Source organism: Rousettus aegyptiacus, unplaced genomic scaffold (assembly GCF_014176215.1).
Source record: "Rousettus aegyptiacus isolate mRouAeg1 unplaced genomic scaffold, mRouAeg1.p scaffold_m13_p_1, whole genome shotgun sequence".
In the NCBI taxonomy this organism is placed as follows: domain Eukaryota; kingdom Metazoa; phylum Chordata; class Mammalia; order Chiroptera; family Pteropodidae; genus Rousettus; species Rousettus aegyptiacus.
Window position 1 is genome coordinate 20,838,619 of NW_023416284.1, and position 19,078 is coordinate 20,857,696.

Here is a 19,078-nt window from a genome sequence, read left to right on the forward strand (position 1 = left end):
CACCCCTGTGACCACCAGCTCCATCTCTTCCTCTCCAAGCCATGTGGCACAATGCTATTGGGTCAGCACCTAAATTGCACCTCGAATTATATTATTTTCCAGCTAAAAACACTCATGTGTCTCAATTACCTATAACAGTAAATTCAAACACACAGTGAAACTCTCTTAGTTTCCACTTCCTTCTTCCACGCTCACCCTGTTTGTTCTTGGTCGTTCATCATCTCATTCAGCAAATGGTTCCTTTATCCACCCAGTTGTGCAAATCAAAAACCTCAAGTCATTCTTGATTCTTCTCCTCCTTCCACCCCTCAATCTAATCCATCAACATGTCCTCTTGGTTTTACCTACAAAACACATTCTTACCGCTTCACTTCTCCCTGCAGCCACAGTCGCCCTCGCCTAGTCCCATCCTCATCTTTCTCCTGAGGCACCACAATAGTGTTCTACTTGTCTAAGTGCCTCTATTCTTAACCCCCTATTATTCATTCTCTCTTCAGCATTCCGAGTGTATGGTGGATCAAACTGAGTCGCCATCAAATGCTGCCCCTTGGCATTTAGGATAAAATCCAAAATGCTTATCATGGCCTCAAGGTTTCACATGACTTGGCCCATGTCTTTCTCTCTTCAAAAATTATGAGATAGTTGATGCATACAAAAGAACATATAGAACATATATAGACATGAATCATAATAAGATGGACATCTTAAGTGGAGCCCACTACTCACCCTAAGGGCTAGAAGGCACTTTAGTGACATGGTGCAGCTATCCGTGTGTTCCCTTCCTGCCCTGTTCCTCTGCTACCCCTCAGCGGTAACCACTATTTAGAATTCTGTGTTTTTAATTTCCTCATTTTGTTAAAAAATAATTCTATTACGTACATGTACAAACACCTCTATGCAATATAAGTTTTTCTTGGTTTTAATCTTCATAGAAGCTGTATCATACCACCTTTGTCATTTAATACTACGATTCTAAGTTTCATCCATATTGGGTAGAGCCGTGGTTCATTCATTTCCACTGCAATATGGTAAGCCATTGTGTGACTACACCATGATTTTTCTAATTTCTTAGTCAGATGTGCAAGAGTTCTCTGGGGTTGTTTTCTGGGATGGGAACTTTTGGGTCTTAGAACATGTGAATATTTACATTTACAAGGGACGGGGCCAAGTTGTGTTCAGACCTTGCCTAGCTCCTTGGCTTCTCTCCATCTCCTCTCTCACTGTGCGTCTGACTCACTGGCTGGCGGGCTCTCTAGTCCTCCCACCTGCTCAGCACTGCCCGCCTCTGGGCGCCTTTGCACTGGCTGCTCCGTCTGCCAGGAATGCCCACCCTGCTCTGAACGGGGCTGGCCCTTCTTATCCTGGAGGCTCTCTCCTCACTACGCTCCTTAAAATAGGAACCCATCTTGCCGCACCCCTGTATATTACACAGTATGCAGTGCTTATTGCTCTCCCAAGTGGTTTATAGTCACCAGCCAGGAAGCTCCCTTAGAGCAGGCACTTGGCCTGTCTTATTCCCCCAAATTCCTAACACCTAGAATAGTTCATGGTGGTAAATATGTGTTGAATGAATACAGACTGTGTGAATAAATCACATCCCTTGGCTAGACCTCAACCTGCCATTTCCAGGTTAGTCCCTAATATTCCCCTGGGCACATCTTGGGCTTCTGTTAATAGTCCTGCCTTGAACACACCCCTGCTTTCCTGCTTCCTGTTCAGAGCGTCTCCTCCCAGGCTGTCCAAATCCCCTCCTTCTCCTGAAGCTCATTCTGACCTGTGTCTGTGAGACCTGCATCTTACCAAGTGGGCCTCGATGGGCAGGACCTGCCTCCCATGTGGCTCCTGCTCACTACCTCCACCCTGTCTGTGCCCTTTTTGTGGGGAGAGTATGGGGTCTTGAGGACAGGAGGTCTGTTTTTCTCACTCATTTCTGTATTTCCACAAACGTCCTGCCCCAACTACACGGGGCTGCTGGGAAGTATTTGTGGAGCTACTTGTGGACCTGTTTTCCCACATCAGCTTCTCAGATTGGTGTAAACACCTTCCTGTTTCTGAAGGGTGCTCCCGTGCAGCATGGTTCAAAGAGGCAGAGTGCTTCCTTTCTCCAGCTTCCAAGGTCTTGTCCCCACTCAGTGCTGTCCTGAGGAAGGTTCCCAGGCCCTCCGAGGCTGACAGTGACAGGGAAGGACAGGAGGTGGGAAGTCCTGATCCTGGCCGACCTCATTACCTGGTAGCCCTGGGAATTGTTCTGGATCCCAAACTGCGGCATGCCAGGGTCTGCACACATGGTCAGCGTCGGGTCTGCATTACAAAACAAAGAAACGGACCCCATGGTCACTGAAGCTTTATTGCCTCTGCTCACTCTGCGAAGTGGAAGTAGAAAAGAAGAAGGAGCCACATCCTGACTTCCCCACCTGTTGATGTCGCCACCTGAGAGTACCCTTGGCTGACTACGAGATGTCCTGAAGCATACCTTCTGGCTATTTCTCATCCTGCTCTAAAAAGTTCAGTGGAAGACTCATTCCCTTTTGCAGACAAGACCCCCGAGGACAGAAAAGGGAAGTTATTATCTTGGGTCCAAAATTAAGACGCTCACGGCTGGGACTCCTCCCTAGATCGCCTCTCACCTATGCAGCTGGGCTGGGTGCCACTCCACGTCCCATCGGACTGGCAGAACCGCCGTGGGGAGCCCACCAGCACCAGAGGGGGCTGGCAGGAGAAGGAGACAGATGACCTGTAGGAGAAGCCCCGGTCCTCTCTCTTCCCACGGGGCGGGACGCCAGGATCTCCGCAGAACACAGCTGGGAAAATGAGAGAGAAAGGCAGGTCCACATTGCTTCCCAGCATCCAGCCCGAGACCCCTCGGCCCCCACCCCCGCCCAGCCTCTGTTCTTTGTACTGCTTTTCTCCTGGTCCTCCTTCCAGTTCCACTTGAACTCTGGAGATGGGGGCAGCCCTGGGTAAAAGATAACATTGGCTCAGCGCTGCCGCCAACGAGTCCTCTCCTTTTATGTTCAAAATGCTTATTCATAGTCATCCAAGTAATGGAGTAACATTATGGGAAGTTTAAAAGATCAAGAAAAAACAGAGTCTAATCTACTACCCGAAACTGGTTTTTTCCCCCTATTTTCATACTCATTCCCATGTAATCTTTGTTAGTTGTATGTAAACCTGTGCATGGCTGTGGACGCAATGTCCAAGCACTGTTAACCTTGCTTTGTTAACTTAATTGTCTGTGAACATTTCCCAGGGTTATGAATCCTTATCACTTACTGGCTGCGAAATTTTACAACGAGAGGTTGTATCATAATTACAGTTTATCATAAACTTTATATTAGGCGTTTTCTATTATGGTAAAGTGATACACGGCGTTTATTTTTTTTAGGGGAAATTCTCTAGGAGTGGATTTATCTTTAAAGGTTTGAGTGAGTTCACAGCTCTTGATATGTACTTTCCAAAGGGTGTGCTCTGTTGGGTAGTGTATGGAGTACACCCACTTCATTCAGATCGTCAGAGTATCATTAAAAATTGACCACCAAAGGCAAAGTTCCTCAAGACATCACTTCAAGCATGAAGAGCATTCTTTATGCTACAGGGGGATGTGTGTGTGTGTGTGTGTGTGTGTGTGTGTGTGTGTGTGTGTGTGTTTACGTAGAGTCATGAGGTTCATAATCATATGCACATAAAATGGAAGCCTGTGCTCTGGAAGCTTGGGAGTCTAGACCTGACCAATAAGAAGTCAGAGGCTGAGTTGATCAGAAGTCCCTGTCTCTAGAAAAAGGCAACTCAAAGGATAAGAGATGCAAGTGGATGACAAAGAGCAACTCGGTCTTGTTAATAAGCAATGTGATGGCAATTAAAATAATGGGGCATCTTTTTAAACTCCTCAGCCTGATAAATATTAGAAAATATTGGCGACATCCATTGTTAATGAGGACATAAGTCAAGAAAGATTCTCATAAACTGCTGGTAGGAGTGTAAATTGGGACACTCCTTCTAGAAGACAGTTTGGCAGCACATATTAAAAAAATATAGAGTATATGATTAAAATGGAGTAACCCAAATTCATCACCGGTAGGAGAAGATTAGACAAGTTAGGCTATCTACAATAAGAAAATTCTTTAAACTATTAAAAATGATGTATGAACTGGTATGTATGATAGAGAAAGGTGCTGTTGGCTTATCAACGAATACAAGTTATGAACTAGTAGGTACAGCACGATTCAATAACGTTTATAGAAAATCATACTGATACTGCTATAAATGAGAAAATGCAGAGTGATCAATTTGGAAGCACACTGTGGCTGTCTTTGGGAATTGAGAGTTTGGATGAGTGTTACATTCTTCTTCGTATTTTCCGATATCAATTTTTTTTTTTTATGATAACTGTTATTTATTGCTAAAGAAACAATTCAGCTATTTCTCAAGAAGAAAAGCAAGGTTTTCAGACCAGACTTAACCCTGAGACTTGCTCTTTCCTACCGTTACTCCGGGGGTATATGAAGGTCTGAGGGGTTGACCTCTCACCAAACACCACCTTTGGGCTGCTGGCCCTCGTCTTTGCTGAAATTTCCCAAATGGAAGCAAATTTTCAGAGGTACCCAAACAGTGTCATGAGTATGTTGAACATTCTCCGCAGAATTAGATGAATGCCAAGTAGAAAGGAAAAACAGGTCCTACTCTTTGTTCAAAGTCTGGGCATGGGGAAAACCTTCCCAAGCTGACTCATGGGCTGTGACAAGAATAAGTGACCTGGAGACTGCTTATCTGGGGAACTCAGGAATGGACTTGAGGTTCTTTGGGACATAGTTGGGGTAGGTAGGTAAGAAATAAACTCTCTTGCCAGGAAAAAAATGTGTTCCCTAAGAGTCTTTTCTGTGCAGGATATTTTCATGAGGACAGGCATGTTCCCAGCACTGGGGTCCCTCTATGCCCTGGTCTTTGGGTACCATCTCATTGAGTTAACAACCTTGCATGTTTAGAAACCACTCCCTCTTCTCTGGCATACTTTCCTCCCACTGTGACTCCACAAAAAGTCTGTAGCCAGGGCTCACTTAAGATACTCCTATTTTCTTTCCCTAAACTTCCTTTCTTCTTTAATAGTGTCTCTGACAAAGCTCCTCACTGATTTTGGGGAGGGAACTATCTATTCTATAACTTTCAGTGGCAGAGCTCTGAGGAGGGAAGGGGGAAGGAGCCAGCAGATAAGATGCACGAAAGGCCCCCTTGAGCAACTTACGGAAACACTGAGGCAGCTCTCCAGTCCAGGATCCATTCCCCTCACACGTGAGCACCGCAGGCAGGGAGAGCTGGTACCCCTCTAGGCAGGCGTACGTCACACTTGAGCCCCACATGAAGTCGGACCCCACCACTTTCCCGTTGGGGATGAGCTGAGGTGGCTTGCACATGATAGCTGGGAGAAGGGGAAGGAGGGAGGAAGAGATCAAAGAGGGCTGAGTTCTGGTGCTGTACTGGGGAAACCAGGCCCCAGGCACCAGCACTGATGCCTCCTGGGAGTCCGACTGAGCCAGAGGAATCAGGAATAATCTCTTACTTTGGGAGCTCTGGCCTTTTCGCACCTTATGACACCTTTTCTCAGGTGTGACAACCCTCTTTGCAAAAAGCCCAGGCCTTACCTTGGTACCTTCCAACCCCCTCCTTGTAGATGTTCAGAGACTAAGCCTCACCTCCCATTCCCCTGTTAAGATATAGGGCTCTGCCTTGTCACCTCTCCATTCTAGATGGTCAAGGCCCGATGTCTCACTTTTGTATCTCCTTTGGTCCTCTGTCTTCACCTGCAGCCCTCGGACTCACCTTTGCAGACTGGCTTGGTACCATTCCATGTCCGGTCCTTGGTGCAGCTCAGCACAGATACCCTATGTGACTCCATCATGTAGCCAGGGACGCACTGGTATGTCACAGTCTTGTTGTACCTGAAGTCATTGCCCAGCCGGAGGCCATTGGCTGGAATCCCAGGGTCACCACAGCTTATGACTAGGACAGGGAGACAGAGCACTGTTCACTCCCAGTCCATGCCTCCTTTCTCCCCCGCATTCCAGTGTCATTCCTATCACTTCCTGCACATGTCCAGGAAGGGAAACAGTTAGATCAGGAATGTCCTGATCCCAGAAAGGCTCTCAAGTGAGTACCGCCCATCCTAAAGTCTGTTTGGCCACGTCTCCCTGCAAGGGTCCTCCTGCGTCCCCACTCTCCTTGCCCACACCACCCTTATGCACCCCAGACACTTGGGCTATAAAGAACATCTTTCTTATTCAAAGCCCATCCCTCTAAGAGGAAGTACCCAGAGGGCTCAGTTCCTCAGTGAGGCTGGGGCCCAGGGAGAGGGATGTTAATGGACCATACAGACGATCTGTCTGCTGGTGGGTGCATCTCATCGCCTGCTGTTCTGCTTAGATGGCTCTGTAGGCCCAGCAGCCTAGAAGCAGGGTCTTATGACCTATGCCATGGTCGTACCTATGCTATGGTATCAAGTGAGGGTGGGAGTTTGTATGCTCTGGCCTCGGAACAAAAGTGAACGCTACATGGGATTCCAGATCGAGTCTGACATCAAAGGCTAGGACTTGGACAGGGAGACTGCTGTCAGATTCCCTTATCTTGTCACTTCCCCCCAGCCTGGCCCCACAATGACTTGTTTTCCAAGGAAAAGAGTCTTGCTCTTTGAGAGGAGTAAGAAAGGGGAGCAGTGGGGCTACACCATGCTTGAAAGCCAAGCAGGGGTGAGGATGAGGCCAAGGGAAAGAAAGAATGAACAAATTTGGTGGACGATGGCAGCGTTAAAGTGGAAAGAGAATCAGGTTGAGCACTGGGGGTGTGTTCCAAAAGAGAAAAAGAAAGCCCAAGAAATTGGCTGGAGCTTGAAAAACTGCAAAGCTATATCTCAACCTCTTTGAGCCTCAGTCATCTCATATATATTAGTAGCTACTTCATGGGGTTGTGTCGGGAATCAAAGGACATAATGCATATAAAATGAAGCGCTTAGCTCAGTGGCTTAGCTCAGTCACACATTATGTGCTCAATAAATGAGGCTATTCGTGTGGTTCTCATTCAAGGTCAAGTGCCACCACTCCATCCAGCCTTCCCTATCTCCCACAGACAGCTTCGTTCTTTGACATGGAGGAACTCAATCACTTCTGCCACCATTTCCCATGGCACTCGGAGAGCCTGAGTTCTCACCTATGCACTCTGGGTCGCTGCCTGTCCAGGTGCCATTGACCGAGCAGTGCCGGCTGAGCAGGCCTGTGGCGTAGTAGCCTTCCCGACACTCATAGACGATGGAGCTGGAGAAAACCAGGCCATCGCTGAACATGACTCGGGCATTGCTTGGAGTTCCAGGGTTCCCGCAAGAGATCACTAGGAAGCCAAAAGAGCACATTATTCACCAGAACAAAGGGAGATATCACCTGGGGGACTGAGAACTACCCAGATGGAAACCAGGTGCTACATAAAGACCCTGTGGGTTGACATGCTTCTCATGCTGCTTTCCTGTCTGATCGCCTCGCCCTCAGAAGGGAAGAACAGATCTGGATGAATTCTTTCTAATTTCTAAAACATAAAGACTATATCTATTTTATTATCACATAACAATTCCTTAAAATCTCCAAATATTCAAGCAGTGCTTAATTGTCCTCTATTGTCTCATTTTTTAAGTTACTTTGTTTGAACCACGATCCAAATGAGGTCCACACATGGCGTTTGGTTGGCATGTCTCTAAGGCTCTTTGAATCCAGAGTTATTACTATTCCCTTCCCTGCAAATCATCTGGTATGGAACATGGGACATTTATCTGGTAGAATTTCCCACTTTCTGGATCTTGCTAACTGCACCAGTGAGGTGTTGTTTAACAGGAGCCTCTGTCCCGTGTAGGTCCTGTAGTCACACGCTACTTTTTGGTCAGTGTACTTCATACGTGGTTTTGTGTTTCCTGCTGCGCCACATCAGGAGGCACAGAATGTCTGACTGTTTCCTTGTTCCTGAAGTCGAGGCTGTGGGTCAGTGGGTTCAGGTTTGCCCACCTAATCTGGCGTTATAAATTTTTCATTAGTTTTTCCCATAATGGTTTTAGCAGCAAGGAGTGATTGTTGACTAGATTCATTATTTCATTAGGGGATAGAAAATGGTGATATTCTAATTCTATAGTTCTTTCTGCATTCACTTGACTTCTTTAATAAAGAACTTGCCCATCATCAAATATTTATTTACCCTGATATACAATTCATACAGGAAGACTGGAAAATGCTTGATTGCTTTTTAGTCAGACATCAGAACAATGTGTTCGTTCTTCAGCAAGCTCCAAAGGTGATCGACAATCATTTGAACTCATGGATTTAAACTTATTGGCCATGTTGCCAACCATTGCCACTATTATTCTCATTGATGCTCAAATGGTCCCATCTTTGGCTAGTGCGAGCCTCTTCAAGTTGGCATGACCTCATTCGTCTTTGGTAAACTCTTTGTTGGAGTGACAAAGTTGTTCTAAGTTCCTTTGTGTATTGCCTGCCCCAGACCTGGAATCAGCTATTTTCCAAAGAGCTCAGGCTGCTTTTAGTGGAGAATAGATTTAAAAACCACAATCACTGCTACTGATTCTAGACTTTTAGAGCAGACAGCTGGGCAAATAACTTTTCAAATTGAAAATACATTATGAGTTTATACTGATATTACCAATCCAAATTTAGGACTAAGAGTTTTTCCTTAACTTTTTAACTTTTATATTATATCGTCTTTATCTTGAAAATCTTGGTTCTTAATTATAATAAATAATTTAAATTGGTTTTATCCATACCTATTATAGTATTTTATATATGTAATAGTTTTAGAATAGTACTACTAATATTATTACTAACAATATGATTTCTGAAAACGGCTTAAGGTTTCACTGCAGTTCTCTTTGTCCTTAGGATATAAATACCATACTCGAATTTCATTTTCTCAAGTAATTAATTTCATTTTCTCTAGGTTATTAAATCGCCAATTCTTGACACATAGTTAAGTTCATTTGTTCCTGTTTAGATTTTGATATTTAGAGATTACTTGTTTCTAATCTTTGATTTAATTTTATTCTGTAAGCATGTACAACATTTATGTGATCCCAAAGTCAAATATGCAAAATGATTCCTATATAATTAGCACAACAGACAGGCTTTAACATCCATCTATTTAACAAATATTTGTGCACCTAGGTCCCAGGAATGCAGAGTGATGAGCAAGTCATGTCCCCTGCCCTTGAGGAGCTCAGTCTTTCTTAAGAACCTGTCTATAAACACATGAACTAAAACATGATGTAATAAGTGTTATACTTGATGGAAAAAAAAAAAGCACTAATAAGGGAGAATCTTATTTGGGCTGGGGATAAGAATTTTAGTAGAACCTTAAAGGATAAGTGGGATCTTGTCAAGGGAAGTCACACACTCAACCGACATTTTCTTCCAGGTCCAAACTCACTTAGCCACTCACTTTCTGTTCCCTGAACACTCCTGACATGTTGACTAACTTCCATTGCATATCTGAATGGCACGAAAGAGGACCTGGGCAGGTGTCCTCTGCTCATAGGCCAGAATATTCTCCCAGGCTCTGCAGAGCTACTCCATAATCTCGACTTCAAACAGCCTATTCCCTAACCACTACCTCTTATCTCTTCAGCTCACTCCCTCTGGGATTCATTCTCTGGTGATTTCTCGGTCCTACTGGGACCTCTAATCCATTGATTTTACCATTTTCTTTCACTGCCTCCTACTCCACTCATAAACCTTCCCCCTCCTTACCCAGCTTAGATGCCGAGATCAATCATAATCACTGCTTTCTGTGTACCCTCATCTCTCTCGTCACTTTCTGCTGATGTGTTACTTGCCTGATTAAACCCTAGTCCCACACCTAATGCTTCACCTACCCTGTGCCTGCACCTACGTAGCAATATGTGGTTGAGCAAAAACCCAGACCAATGCTGACTACTCTCCCTTTAAATTAATGGCCTCTCAATTTAAGTGAGCCCTAGGCACTGCCTGGAAATTATATATTTCCCTATTCCATTTCCATTCCTCTCTTGCTAGGTGATGATTTCATATTGTCTCCTTCCTTTTCCAACATCTTCGTAGTCAATCTTATTCTCAGCTGTTAAACCGCTTCCTAACTAGTAGAGTACAATGCAGGCCATATTTTAGAGACAGGGGGATTTGGGGAGCAGCTACAAAAAGTTAGACTCTGGGAGGAGAGGTTTTAAAACAGATTTTTTTTCCCCCCAGAAATTTAGGAGTATGTGGAGCAATGTAGTTTTCCCCACTGGGGTGACTACCTTAGGGAACACTAAAAATTTATATTACTTTTAAGGGTTTTAAAAATTGGATTTCTATTTCTCTTGGCACTTTGGATGCTTGTATAACGTGGTCTCTTCCCTTAAACTGCGAGCTCAAAGAGGGCAAGGTGTATCTATGTCTTGGTCACCATTGTGTCCCTAGCACATGCTACAGTATTTGGCATAAAGTTTTGAATGAAAGTATATGAGAACTAAGTGAATAAATGGGCTAAGCTTAGTTTATTCTGTTTTTTTTTTCCTCCCTTCCTTCTTAGATGAGGGTAGGGAATATGTTTGTCTGTACATCACTAATGAGAAGGAACGTGAGCTGTCTGTTGATATCCACTATCCACGAGGCCAAGGGTTCAAATGGGACCATGGATTTTATCTGTGATTGAGAGTGGGAAAACAAGGGTAGGCAAAGGGGAAAAGCAGAATGGTCACATACATTACCTCCACACTCAGGCTGGGTGCCGCTCCATGAGCCGTTGGCCTGACAGGTCCGCTCTGACGACCCCCGGAGGGCGTGGCCAGGTTCACAGCTGAAGCGCATCAGACTTCCCGGGGCAAAGCTATCGCCCAAACGGATGCCATGGGCTGGGATCCCAGGGTCACCACAAATTCCCATGCTGGTTCCTATGGACCAGAACCAAACAAACCTCATTGTTTTCAGCATGGAAGAAAGAGAGTAGCAGACTGGCAGAGAAAGATACGGGGCCATTGTTAAGGGGAAGCAGTTGGGCCCCTTCAATTAGGCGGGTGAAAACTGACTGTGTCTAGTCTGAGTTACCTAGACAGACTCCTTCCTGTATTACTAGTCAGTAGTGAAAGAACACATGGATCTGAGGTCACAGGTAAGCCCCAGGGGAGCACAGGGCAAGGGAAGAAAGAAGGCAGACAGGAGGTTCTGTGGTGGATTGTGTCTTTGTTCTTTGGTCTGTGCCAGTGTGGAGTGTCAGTGGTCCAGGCTGACCGTATCTCCCTCTCCTTTTTACCTCTTCCCCACCAATATCTGCTGATTCTGTACTCTCCCCATTCCCAGTTCCACTGATGCTGAGCATTCTTTTGCCTGAACTATTGCAAGAACCTCCAAACTAACGTCCCTTCCTCTTAAACTCCTTCTTTAATCCACCTTCCATTTTATCTTTAAATCTTAACAAGGAACCACCACTAACCATCTGATCTTACTTCTTCCTGCCGAAATGTCTCCGCTGGCTTCTCATTGTTTATAGGATAAAATCCAAACTCCTTAGCATAGTTTCAGCTTCTCAGGTGCCCGGCTTGAATCCTGATCCTTTAATTGAGGATTCCCTCTTCGCAAATGACACAACACAGGTGGGTTTCAGATTAAATGTCTAAGACCTTCTCATTTCATTCTTCCTTTGCCTCTTGCCTCCTGCTACATTTCTGCAGTTACCGGGGTTCCGATGTTGTACAAACCCACCCAAGAGGTGAAGCAGGGTACAGACAGGAGACAAAGCCACAAGATCTGGTGCCTATGGGAGCCAACACATCTACTAATAGAGATGTAAGGGACATCATTGGATTAGACTAGGGCATGATTATCGTGAGAAAGGAAGAAGAAAATGAAGGAATAAATGGCAACTGCAAGAGAAGATGAAGTTTCCAACTGATGTGCAACGTATCTCCTCATGACCCCATATCAAATGGTACCTCTGAGTGCCCACAGTTTGTGGGAGTAAAGAAATGTTTAAGTCATGTATACACCACCATTTACTATTTATGTCTCTTCCTCTTAATTTTAGAATTACATCCTTTTCTAGTCTAACCTCAGACTATGAGAATACCATGTTCCCCATTCTGTTCTCTACCAAGAAAGGGAGATTTGTTCAACCTTTGACTCAGACATCTGGGACAAGAGAGCCCATGACATTTGGTCAGGTTTTCTTATCTTTGGAAGTTTTCCATGATGTGGCTCATGCAACGGCAGTACTGGGTCCCCTGGAAAGCACGCCTAATGGTGAATATCTAACTCCTGCACTGGCTAGCTGACCTCAGTCAAAGCCGGCAATAATGTACAATAGGGCTGAGGGTGGAACTTTCCAATCTTGGGGACTTATCTGTCAGAATGGCCCCCACTGTGGTGTTTGGAGCTTCTAATTCAATAATACAAGTCAGGGACAGAATATTGTACCCTGAGGCAGATGACAACTCAGCAACATGACAACACGGCAGAGTTGGGCAATGAACTTCCCAAAGTATGTCTCAAATGCCAGAGATCTCTGCATGTCCTTGATGGCCCAGGGACTTATGATTCAAGGACTCAGGACACTCCGTTATGCAGCATCTAGGTGCACGGACTATGCAGAATGAGGTTCAAAAATTTGACCTTGGAACCCTGACTGTGCATTTCTTAGGACTGGCAGGAGAAGCTGTTGCAAAAGATGACATCTGTACGTTTCAGGAAGGGAGGAGTTATATTCTACTCATTAGCATTGCTTCCTAGTTGCCTTTTCTTTTCATCTACCATTTTCTTATCTAAGGCATTTAAGATTCATTCATTCCTCAGACTTAGCATTTATAGAATCCCTTCTAATCTTGTCCTCAGAGGTCCCTGAAAAACTCTGCCCATGATTCTCGTTGCCTAAGTGTCTGTCATCCTTGATGGATATACAGGAGAAATGAGACTGCGAACTACTCAGAATATTCAGGATCAGGGCTCAGACAGCTGGATGCAATCTAACCCTTAATGAGTGAGGCCCATATCCCATGAAGGTTCTTTTCTTCTTACATTTTCAAGCTCCCAAGGTGTCAGCTTACTTCTAAGGGTGCCCTATTGAACTTTGATGTGGCCAAGAATCCCTTCTTTCACATGTAAGACAAGTATTTTGGAAGTCGCAAAATTGTCTCAGGGTTGAAAGGGTCTTGGAGGTTTTCTAGCTTAGTTTTCTACTTCAGACAAGAATTGTTTCAATAATATTTCCAGTAGGTCATTTTCCAGCCTTTGCTAAGACAACTCCAAAGAAGGGAAAGCATGGTTTGGGAAAAAAGACTTTGGATTCCATGCCATGGACCATGAGAATGACGTGTGGTTGGGTTATACAGGCAGGAGATGCTCAGGGCTTTCTCTCTGGTCTCTTTCTCTTCTACTTTGCGCTTCCTTTTCCCATGGAGTACAATGATCCCGCAAATAGACCAAATACACTTTAAGAGTACCATTTGTCTGTTTATGGCCATGCTACCCTGAACAAGCCTGATCCCATCTGATCTCAGAAGCTAAGCAGGATCAGGCCTGGTCAGTACTTAGATGGGAGACCACTTAGGAAGACCATGTGCTATAGGCGTAAAAAATAAAAAAATAAAAAAATAAGGGATTGTAAGCTGACAAAGTCCTTGCAATCTGTGAGGTCAACCGAGGGTTGTCTCGCCTAAAAAATAATAATAATAATAATAATAATAATAATAATAATAAAAACCCAGTACCATTTGCTCAATGTCCTTGAGAAGTGTCTAGAGGGAAGAGTTTTAATCAAAGGGATTATTCACAGAAGATACTGGGGCAAATGTAGTCATGGATGGGCATTTGGATGGGAAATGCATGCCTTTGCCCTTTGGGATGTCTCTTCTTTCTGGAACTTGCTCTGTGGACAAGTCAGGAGGCCTCAATATACATGGCCCTTGTCCTCTCCATGCCATCCTCCCCAAGCCATTTCCACCAGAAGTCCAAAAAGAATGAAGTTAGCAGCCCAGAAATCTGGCCTTCCTCTAGTCCAGGTTGAGGGAGTCCCCGTGGCTCATACCTAGTCCTGCCCAGTTCATCAAATGGGTGGTTAATGAGATTTATAGGGGTGAGGGGCCAAAGTCCTGGGTGGTAACAGAGCAATATGTTTGGGGATTGTCTCAGGAAGCCAATATTCCTTTTAAATCGTGGCGAACACTTTGGGAATGTCTCCTTTCTGGGGAAACCTAACTAATACCAGGTTCAATATTTTGGCAGTACTCTTAATTCTGGAAAACAGGATCATCTGGGAACCGCAAACTGCTAGAACAGCTATGTCCTCCCTAATTTGTAATCTCTCGGCTGTACAGGCTTGGCTACAGCTGACTACGGGGATGAAGCTGGACCGAAGTCCAGTTGGGACCTCTGATACCTGTGCTCTCTGCTTATGAGGGATGGGGTGAGCATTCAAAAGTCTGCTTTCCTCCTGTCTGTCACATTCGCACCTCGGGAGCTCGTCCACCTCCCATCAGTTAAGTGTTCAGTTGGACCCCTCACCCCCATGCCAGGCCCCATACCTGAACAGTGGGGCAGGGAGCCGGTCCAGTGTCCATCCAGCCCACACATGCGGGTGGCATTTCCCACCAGAGTCCGCTTGCCGGTGCAACTGTAATGCACAACTGCCCCCACGGTATAGTTGTCCCCGGACATCTGGGAATGGGGCGGGGAGCCCGGATGGCCACAGGATACCACTGCGAGGAAGAGCAAACATCTCAGCAACTCCGCACAGGGATAGATCATCATCGGGGGACACACGTTAGGCCTTTTGTAGCGACGGGCAGAGAGGAAGAGAAACCTCGGGTATTGATCGAAGCAAACTTCCTGCTGCCACACCCACCTGACATCGGCACACAATGCCTACCCATCCCGCGGTCCGGTTTCCATATCAATGAAATCAACTATTTTAAAAGTTAAAGAGATAATATTTGTGAAACTTCTCAGCAGGTAGTAGATATGCAGTCATATTCTTTTTTCTTTCTTCCTTCTTGTGATCTCTCCTCCCTATTTCCTCACTGCCGTAGAACACAAGATGCCTCTGGCAGAGAGGTGGTACACATAGTATACGTAATACAAAACGGGCACTCGTCATCCCAGGACTGTTTGCATCAGTCACAGGTTCCAGAACAAGGGCCCGTTATAGTCCTTTCTCAATTCCATCTTACAATTGCCTGTCACTTGTTTCCTCAGTCTGAAAGTTCCCTCTCCTGAAACACCATAGTGCAACTGTGGAGACCAGTGATAAGATTAGAATATCCGAAGTGTCCAGGCCAGGGCCGGGCAATGCCATTAAGGTCACTGCACTTTCCCTTCCCATTTTCTAGCCAGTTTGACCCCAGGTTCTGTCATTTATTCGACACATATTTATTGAGTGCCTATTAGGTGCTAAGCACTGTTTTGTGTATTTGAGAGAGTAAAGTCCATGTTCTTGTGAAGCTTACATTCTAGTAGGAAAAGAGACTATAAATAAGAAAATAAATAGGTAATTTTAGGGGAGCTATGAAGAAAAATAAATCTACATCGGGAAAAGGGTGTTCAAGGGTGGGATAAAGATGCTATTTTTGAGTAGGATGGTCAGGGAAGAGCTCTCTGAGGAGGTAACATTTGAACAGTAACTTGAGTGATGTGAAGAGGCCAGCCATGCAAGATCTGGGCGAAGAGCAGGTAACATCACACCTAAGGGTGAAAGACTGAAAGCTTTTCCCCAAAGACCAGGAACGTGAATAGAATATCTGTGCTTGTTACTTCTTTCAACATTGTACTGGAAGTTCTAGCTAGGGCAAATAAGTAAGAAAAAGAAGTAAAAGACATCCAGGTTGGAAAAGAAGTAAAAATATGCCTGTCCATAGATTACATTATCTTGGATCATGATGTGACACTGGATTAGGCAATGATTGCTTAATTATTCCACCAAAAGCATAAGCAACAAAAGAAAAAAACAGATAAATTAGACTTCATGAAAATGAAAACCTTTCATGCATCAAAGGACATTATCCGGAAAGTGAAACGATAATCCACAGAATGGAAGAAAACATTTGCAAATCATGTATTTGAATATAGTATCCAGAATATATATAAAGAACTGTTAAAACTCAGTAATACAAAGACAAACAACTCAATTAAAAATGGGCAAAAACTTGAATAGACAGTTCTCTAGAGAAGAGATACGAATGGCCAAGAAAAACATAAAAAGATGCTCACAGCATAAGCCATTAGGGAAATGGAAATCAAACCATAATGCGATACCACTTCGTATCCACTAGAATGGCTGTGATGTAAAAGATGGACAATAACGAGTGTAAGTGAGGAGTGGAGAAATTGGAACCCTCATATGCTGCTGGCGAGAATGCGAAATAGTGCAGCCACTTTGGAAAACAGTTCATCTCATAAAGTTAAACGTAAAGTTACCACATGACTCAGCAATTCTACTCCTAGGTATAGATCCAAGAGAACTGAAAGCATATGGTCACATAAGTGTTCATAGCAGTATTATTCACAATAGCCAAAAAGTAGAAACTACTCAAACGTCTATCAACTGAGACGTGGATAATAAAACGTAGTATATTCATACAATGGAATAGTATTTGGCCATAAAATGGAATGAAGTACTGATACATGCGATCACATGGATGAACTTTGAAAACCTTATGCTAAACAAAAGAACCCAGTCACAAAAGGTCACATATTTAATTCCATTTATGTAAAGTGTCCAGAATAGGCAAATCCATAGACAGAAAGTAGATTAATGATTACTAGGGGACAGGATGGTGGGGAACGGGAAGTGAGTGCTCAAGGATTTCCTTTTGGAGTGATGAAAATGCTCTAGAATTAGATAGTGGTGATAACTGCACAACTTTGTGAATGTTAATACCACTGAATTATAGACTTTGTAAGAGTAGATTTTATGGTATGTGAATTATATTCCATTAAAAAATATGCAAATGGTTAAATCTTTCAAAGGAAGCTGGTTATAAATTATATTAATATAATTATATATTAATTAATTACTTCAGTATCAACATTAACATTGGATAAAATAAACTTTAGGGCAAAGAAATTAATACAGATCGAGTAACTTTACTATAATGAAAGCTTTGTTTTACCAAAAGATACAATCTGAACCTGCACGCGCCCTGAATCTCAGCTGGGATCGCTATACGCGGTCGGCGGTCCATTTCCAAGCCCTCTGAGTCTGTCGGTCATAAATGGGGCTGGATGGCCAGGGTGGGGTCCTCCAACAAGGGGAGTTTGGGTGGTGAGGAGCTGCCCCAGTCTCCTCTCGTATGCAGAGGCACAGGACATGAGGAGGTGGAGTCATGCAGACTGAGTGCGTGGGGATATGACACAGTGTGTATCATTCGTCTACAATAAGCGGACTGCTGTGTGGCCAGAAACCAACACCCGTTAACTGCTCTGGAATGCATCTTCACCTGTACTACTAGGAAGATGGGGGAGAGAGTAATCACAGGGTTCAACTTTAGGAGCAAGAGGAGAGAGCAAGAGATCAAGGGACTGATTTTCTCATAAGGATGTATGAGGCTAGCAACCAGAAGGCAGCGGTCTAATCACCGCCCCTCTCCGTTTCTTTTCCCTTCACATGTTGTCCTCATATTTTTTCCTAATAATCATTAAATAAGTTGTTGTTTATTGACTACTAGATACTACACTGGGAACTTTTATGGATTATTTCATTTAACCCTCTAATACCCTATGGACTAGGTATGAGCATCGTTTTTATACACAAAGAAACAGAGGCTCTGAGAGGTTGATGGACTTCTCTCAGACCACATAGCTTGTCAGTGGCGAAGCCAGAATTCAGATCCAGGTCTGTCTGCCTCAAGAGAAAGTGGCATTTCTGCTTTAATCCTTCAAAGGATAGGGGTTCATGTGCTGTCTTTCTGGAAAAGCAAAGATGGAATAAAATGGGAGACAATATCATGCCAGGCAGCCAGTTCTGAAGCAGGGAGCCCAGAAGGCTGAAGAGGTTGGTGGCAGTCCTCGAGAGGCAGGGGATAGGCCTCCAAGCAGGAAGAAAGAGCATGTGAACTGGTATGGTAACTAATGCAGCTGGGGCCCAAGGAGGGTTCTGACATCTGACAAGCAGCCAGAGTGACCATCATTGTGAGTTAACACACACACACACACACACACACACACACACACACACACACACGCCCCACAGAGGGGAGGACAGTCCTTTGACATGAACCATCCCATCAGCCTGCACAGGCAATCATTTTGAGTAGATGGTAGATGACATCTACTTACGGAGACACTGGGGGCGGGGACGGTCCCACGTGCCATCTCCCTGGCAGCTGAGCACTGGGGTGCCCAGGAGGTAGAAGCCGTGGTTGCACTGGTAAGACACAGTGGTGCCGTAACTGAAACCGTGTGGGCCGCTGGCGTGGACCTGACGAACGCTGTTTTCTTGGTGCCCAGGATCTGTGCAGTTGATGACTGCAATGGAATGGGACAATTAGATGCAGACACCTGGATGTGAAGATATTCATATGTTTTCAAATGAGAATTCAGATGCCTGAATGGGCATATATTCCCCAGTACGGCAAAATTTCTAGACCATAAGAGGTGACCTGGAGCAGATCCTGCCTGGTCCTGAGGCTGGTACTTCTCCCTCCCAACCCTGATCACTTGTTTAAGGGACTCACTCATCCTTGCATGCCCAGCGAGACATCTTCTCCATTGAGAAGCCTTCCCACCTCCTCCCAGACTAGTGAACCTTTTCCTCCTTAGTGCCTCCTCGCACACACCTCTATTGCAGACTGCATCCACCCAGATAGTGATTTATTTGAATACTTGAGTCTCTTGAGGGCATGAATGCCTCGCTCAGTGCTTCTGATCCCTGGTACACTGTGTCTCCTGCAGCAAAGCTCATCTTTTGTAAAACCGATGCATCTGATCTGACTTGACCAGGGGTTGTGCTCTTTTGGAAACTGTTTTAATCACTTTTATGAGTATTTCAGGGAAAGATTAATATCCTGGGGAATAAATTTGACTTTTAAATGTTGAAGTGT

General features: G+C 44.6%; 1 protein-coding gene and 1 pseudogene across 5 annotated transcripts in view; one reads left to right on the top strand and one right to left on the bottom strand.

Annotated features, from left to right (window-relative positions):
- CSMD2 (CUB and Sushi multiple domains 2) overlaps positions 1–19,078 on the bottom strand; it is a 544,176-nt gene that overhangs the window by 15,296 nt on the left and 509,802 nt on the right. For 3 of the 5 annotated variants that reach the window (XR_001597587.2, XR_001597586.2, XM_016150537.2), the window contains exons 55-62: positions 18,315–18,503; positions 14,567–14,740; positions 10,763–10,945; positions 7,195–7,371; positions 5,815–5,994; positions 5,240–5,413; positions 2,628–2,801; positions 2,228–2,301 (exon numbers count right to left, since the gene is read on the bottom strand). Coding sequence is in view for 2 of the 5 variants with exons in the window: in XM_016150537.2 (XP_016006023.2) it covers positions 2,228–2,301; positions 2,628–2,801; positions 5,240–5,413; positions 5,815–5,994; positions 7,195–7,371; positions 10,763–10,945; positions 14,567–14,740; positions 18,315–18,503 (1,325 nt within the window). In the remaining 3 variants the exon portion in view is untranslated. Of the gene's footprint in view, positions 1–2,227; positions 2,302–2,627; positions 2,802–5,239; positions 5,414–5,814; positions 5,995–7,194; positions 7,372–10,757; positions 10,946–14,566; positions 14,741–18,314; positions 18,504–19,078 lie in introns of those variants that run through there. The other 2 variants (XR_001597588.2, XM_016150539.2) reach the window with 2 other exon arrangements.
- Positions 13,496–13,614, top strand: LOC118606538 (annotated as a pseudogene).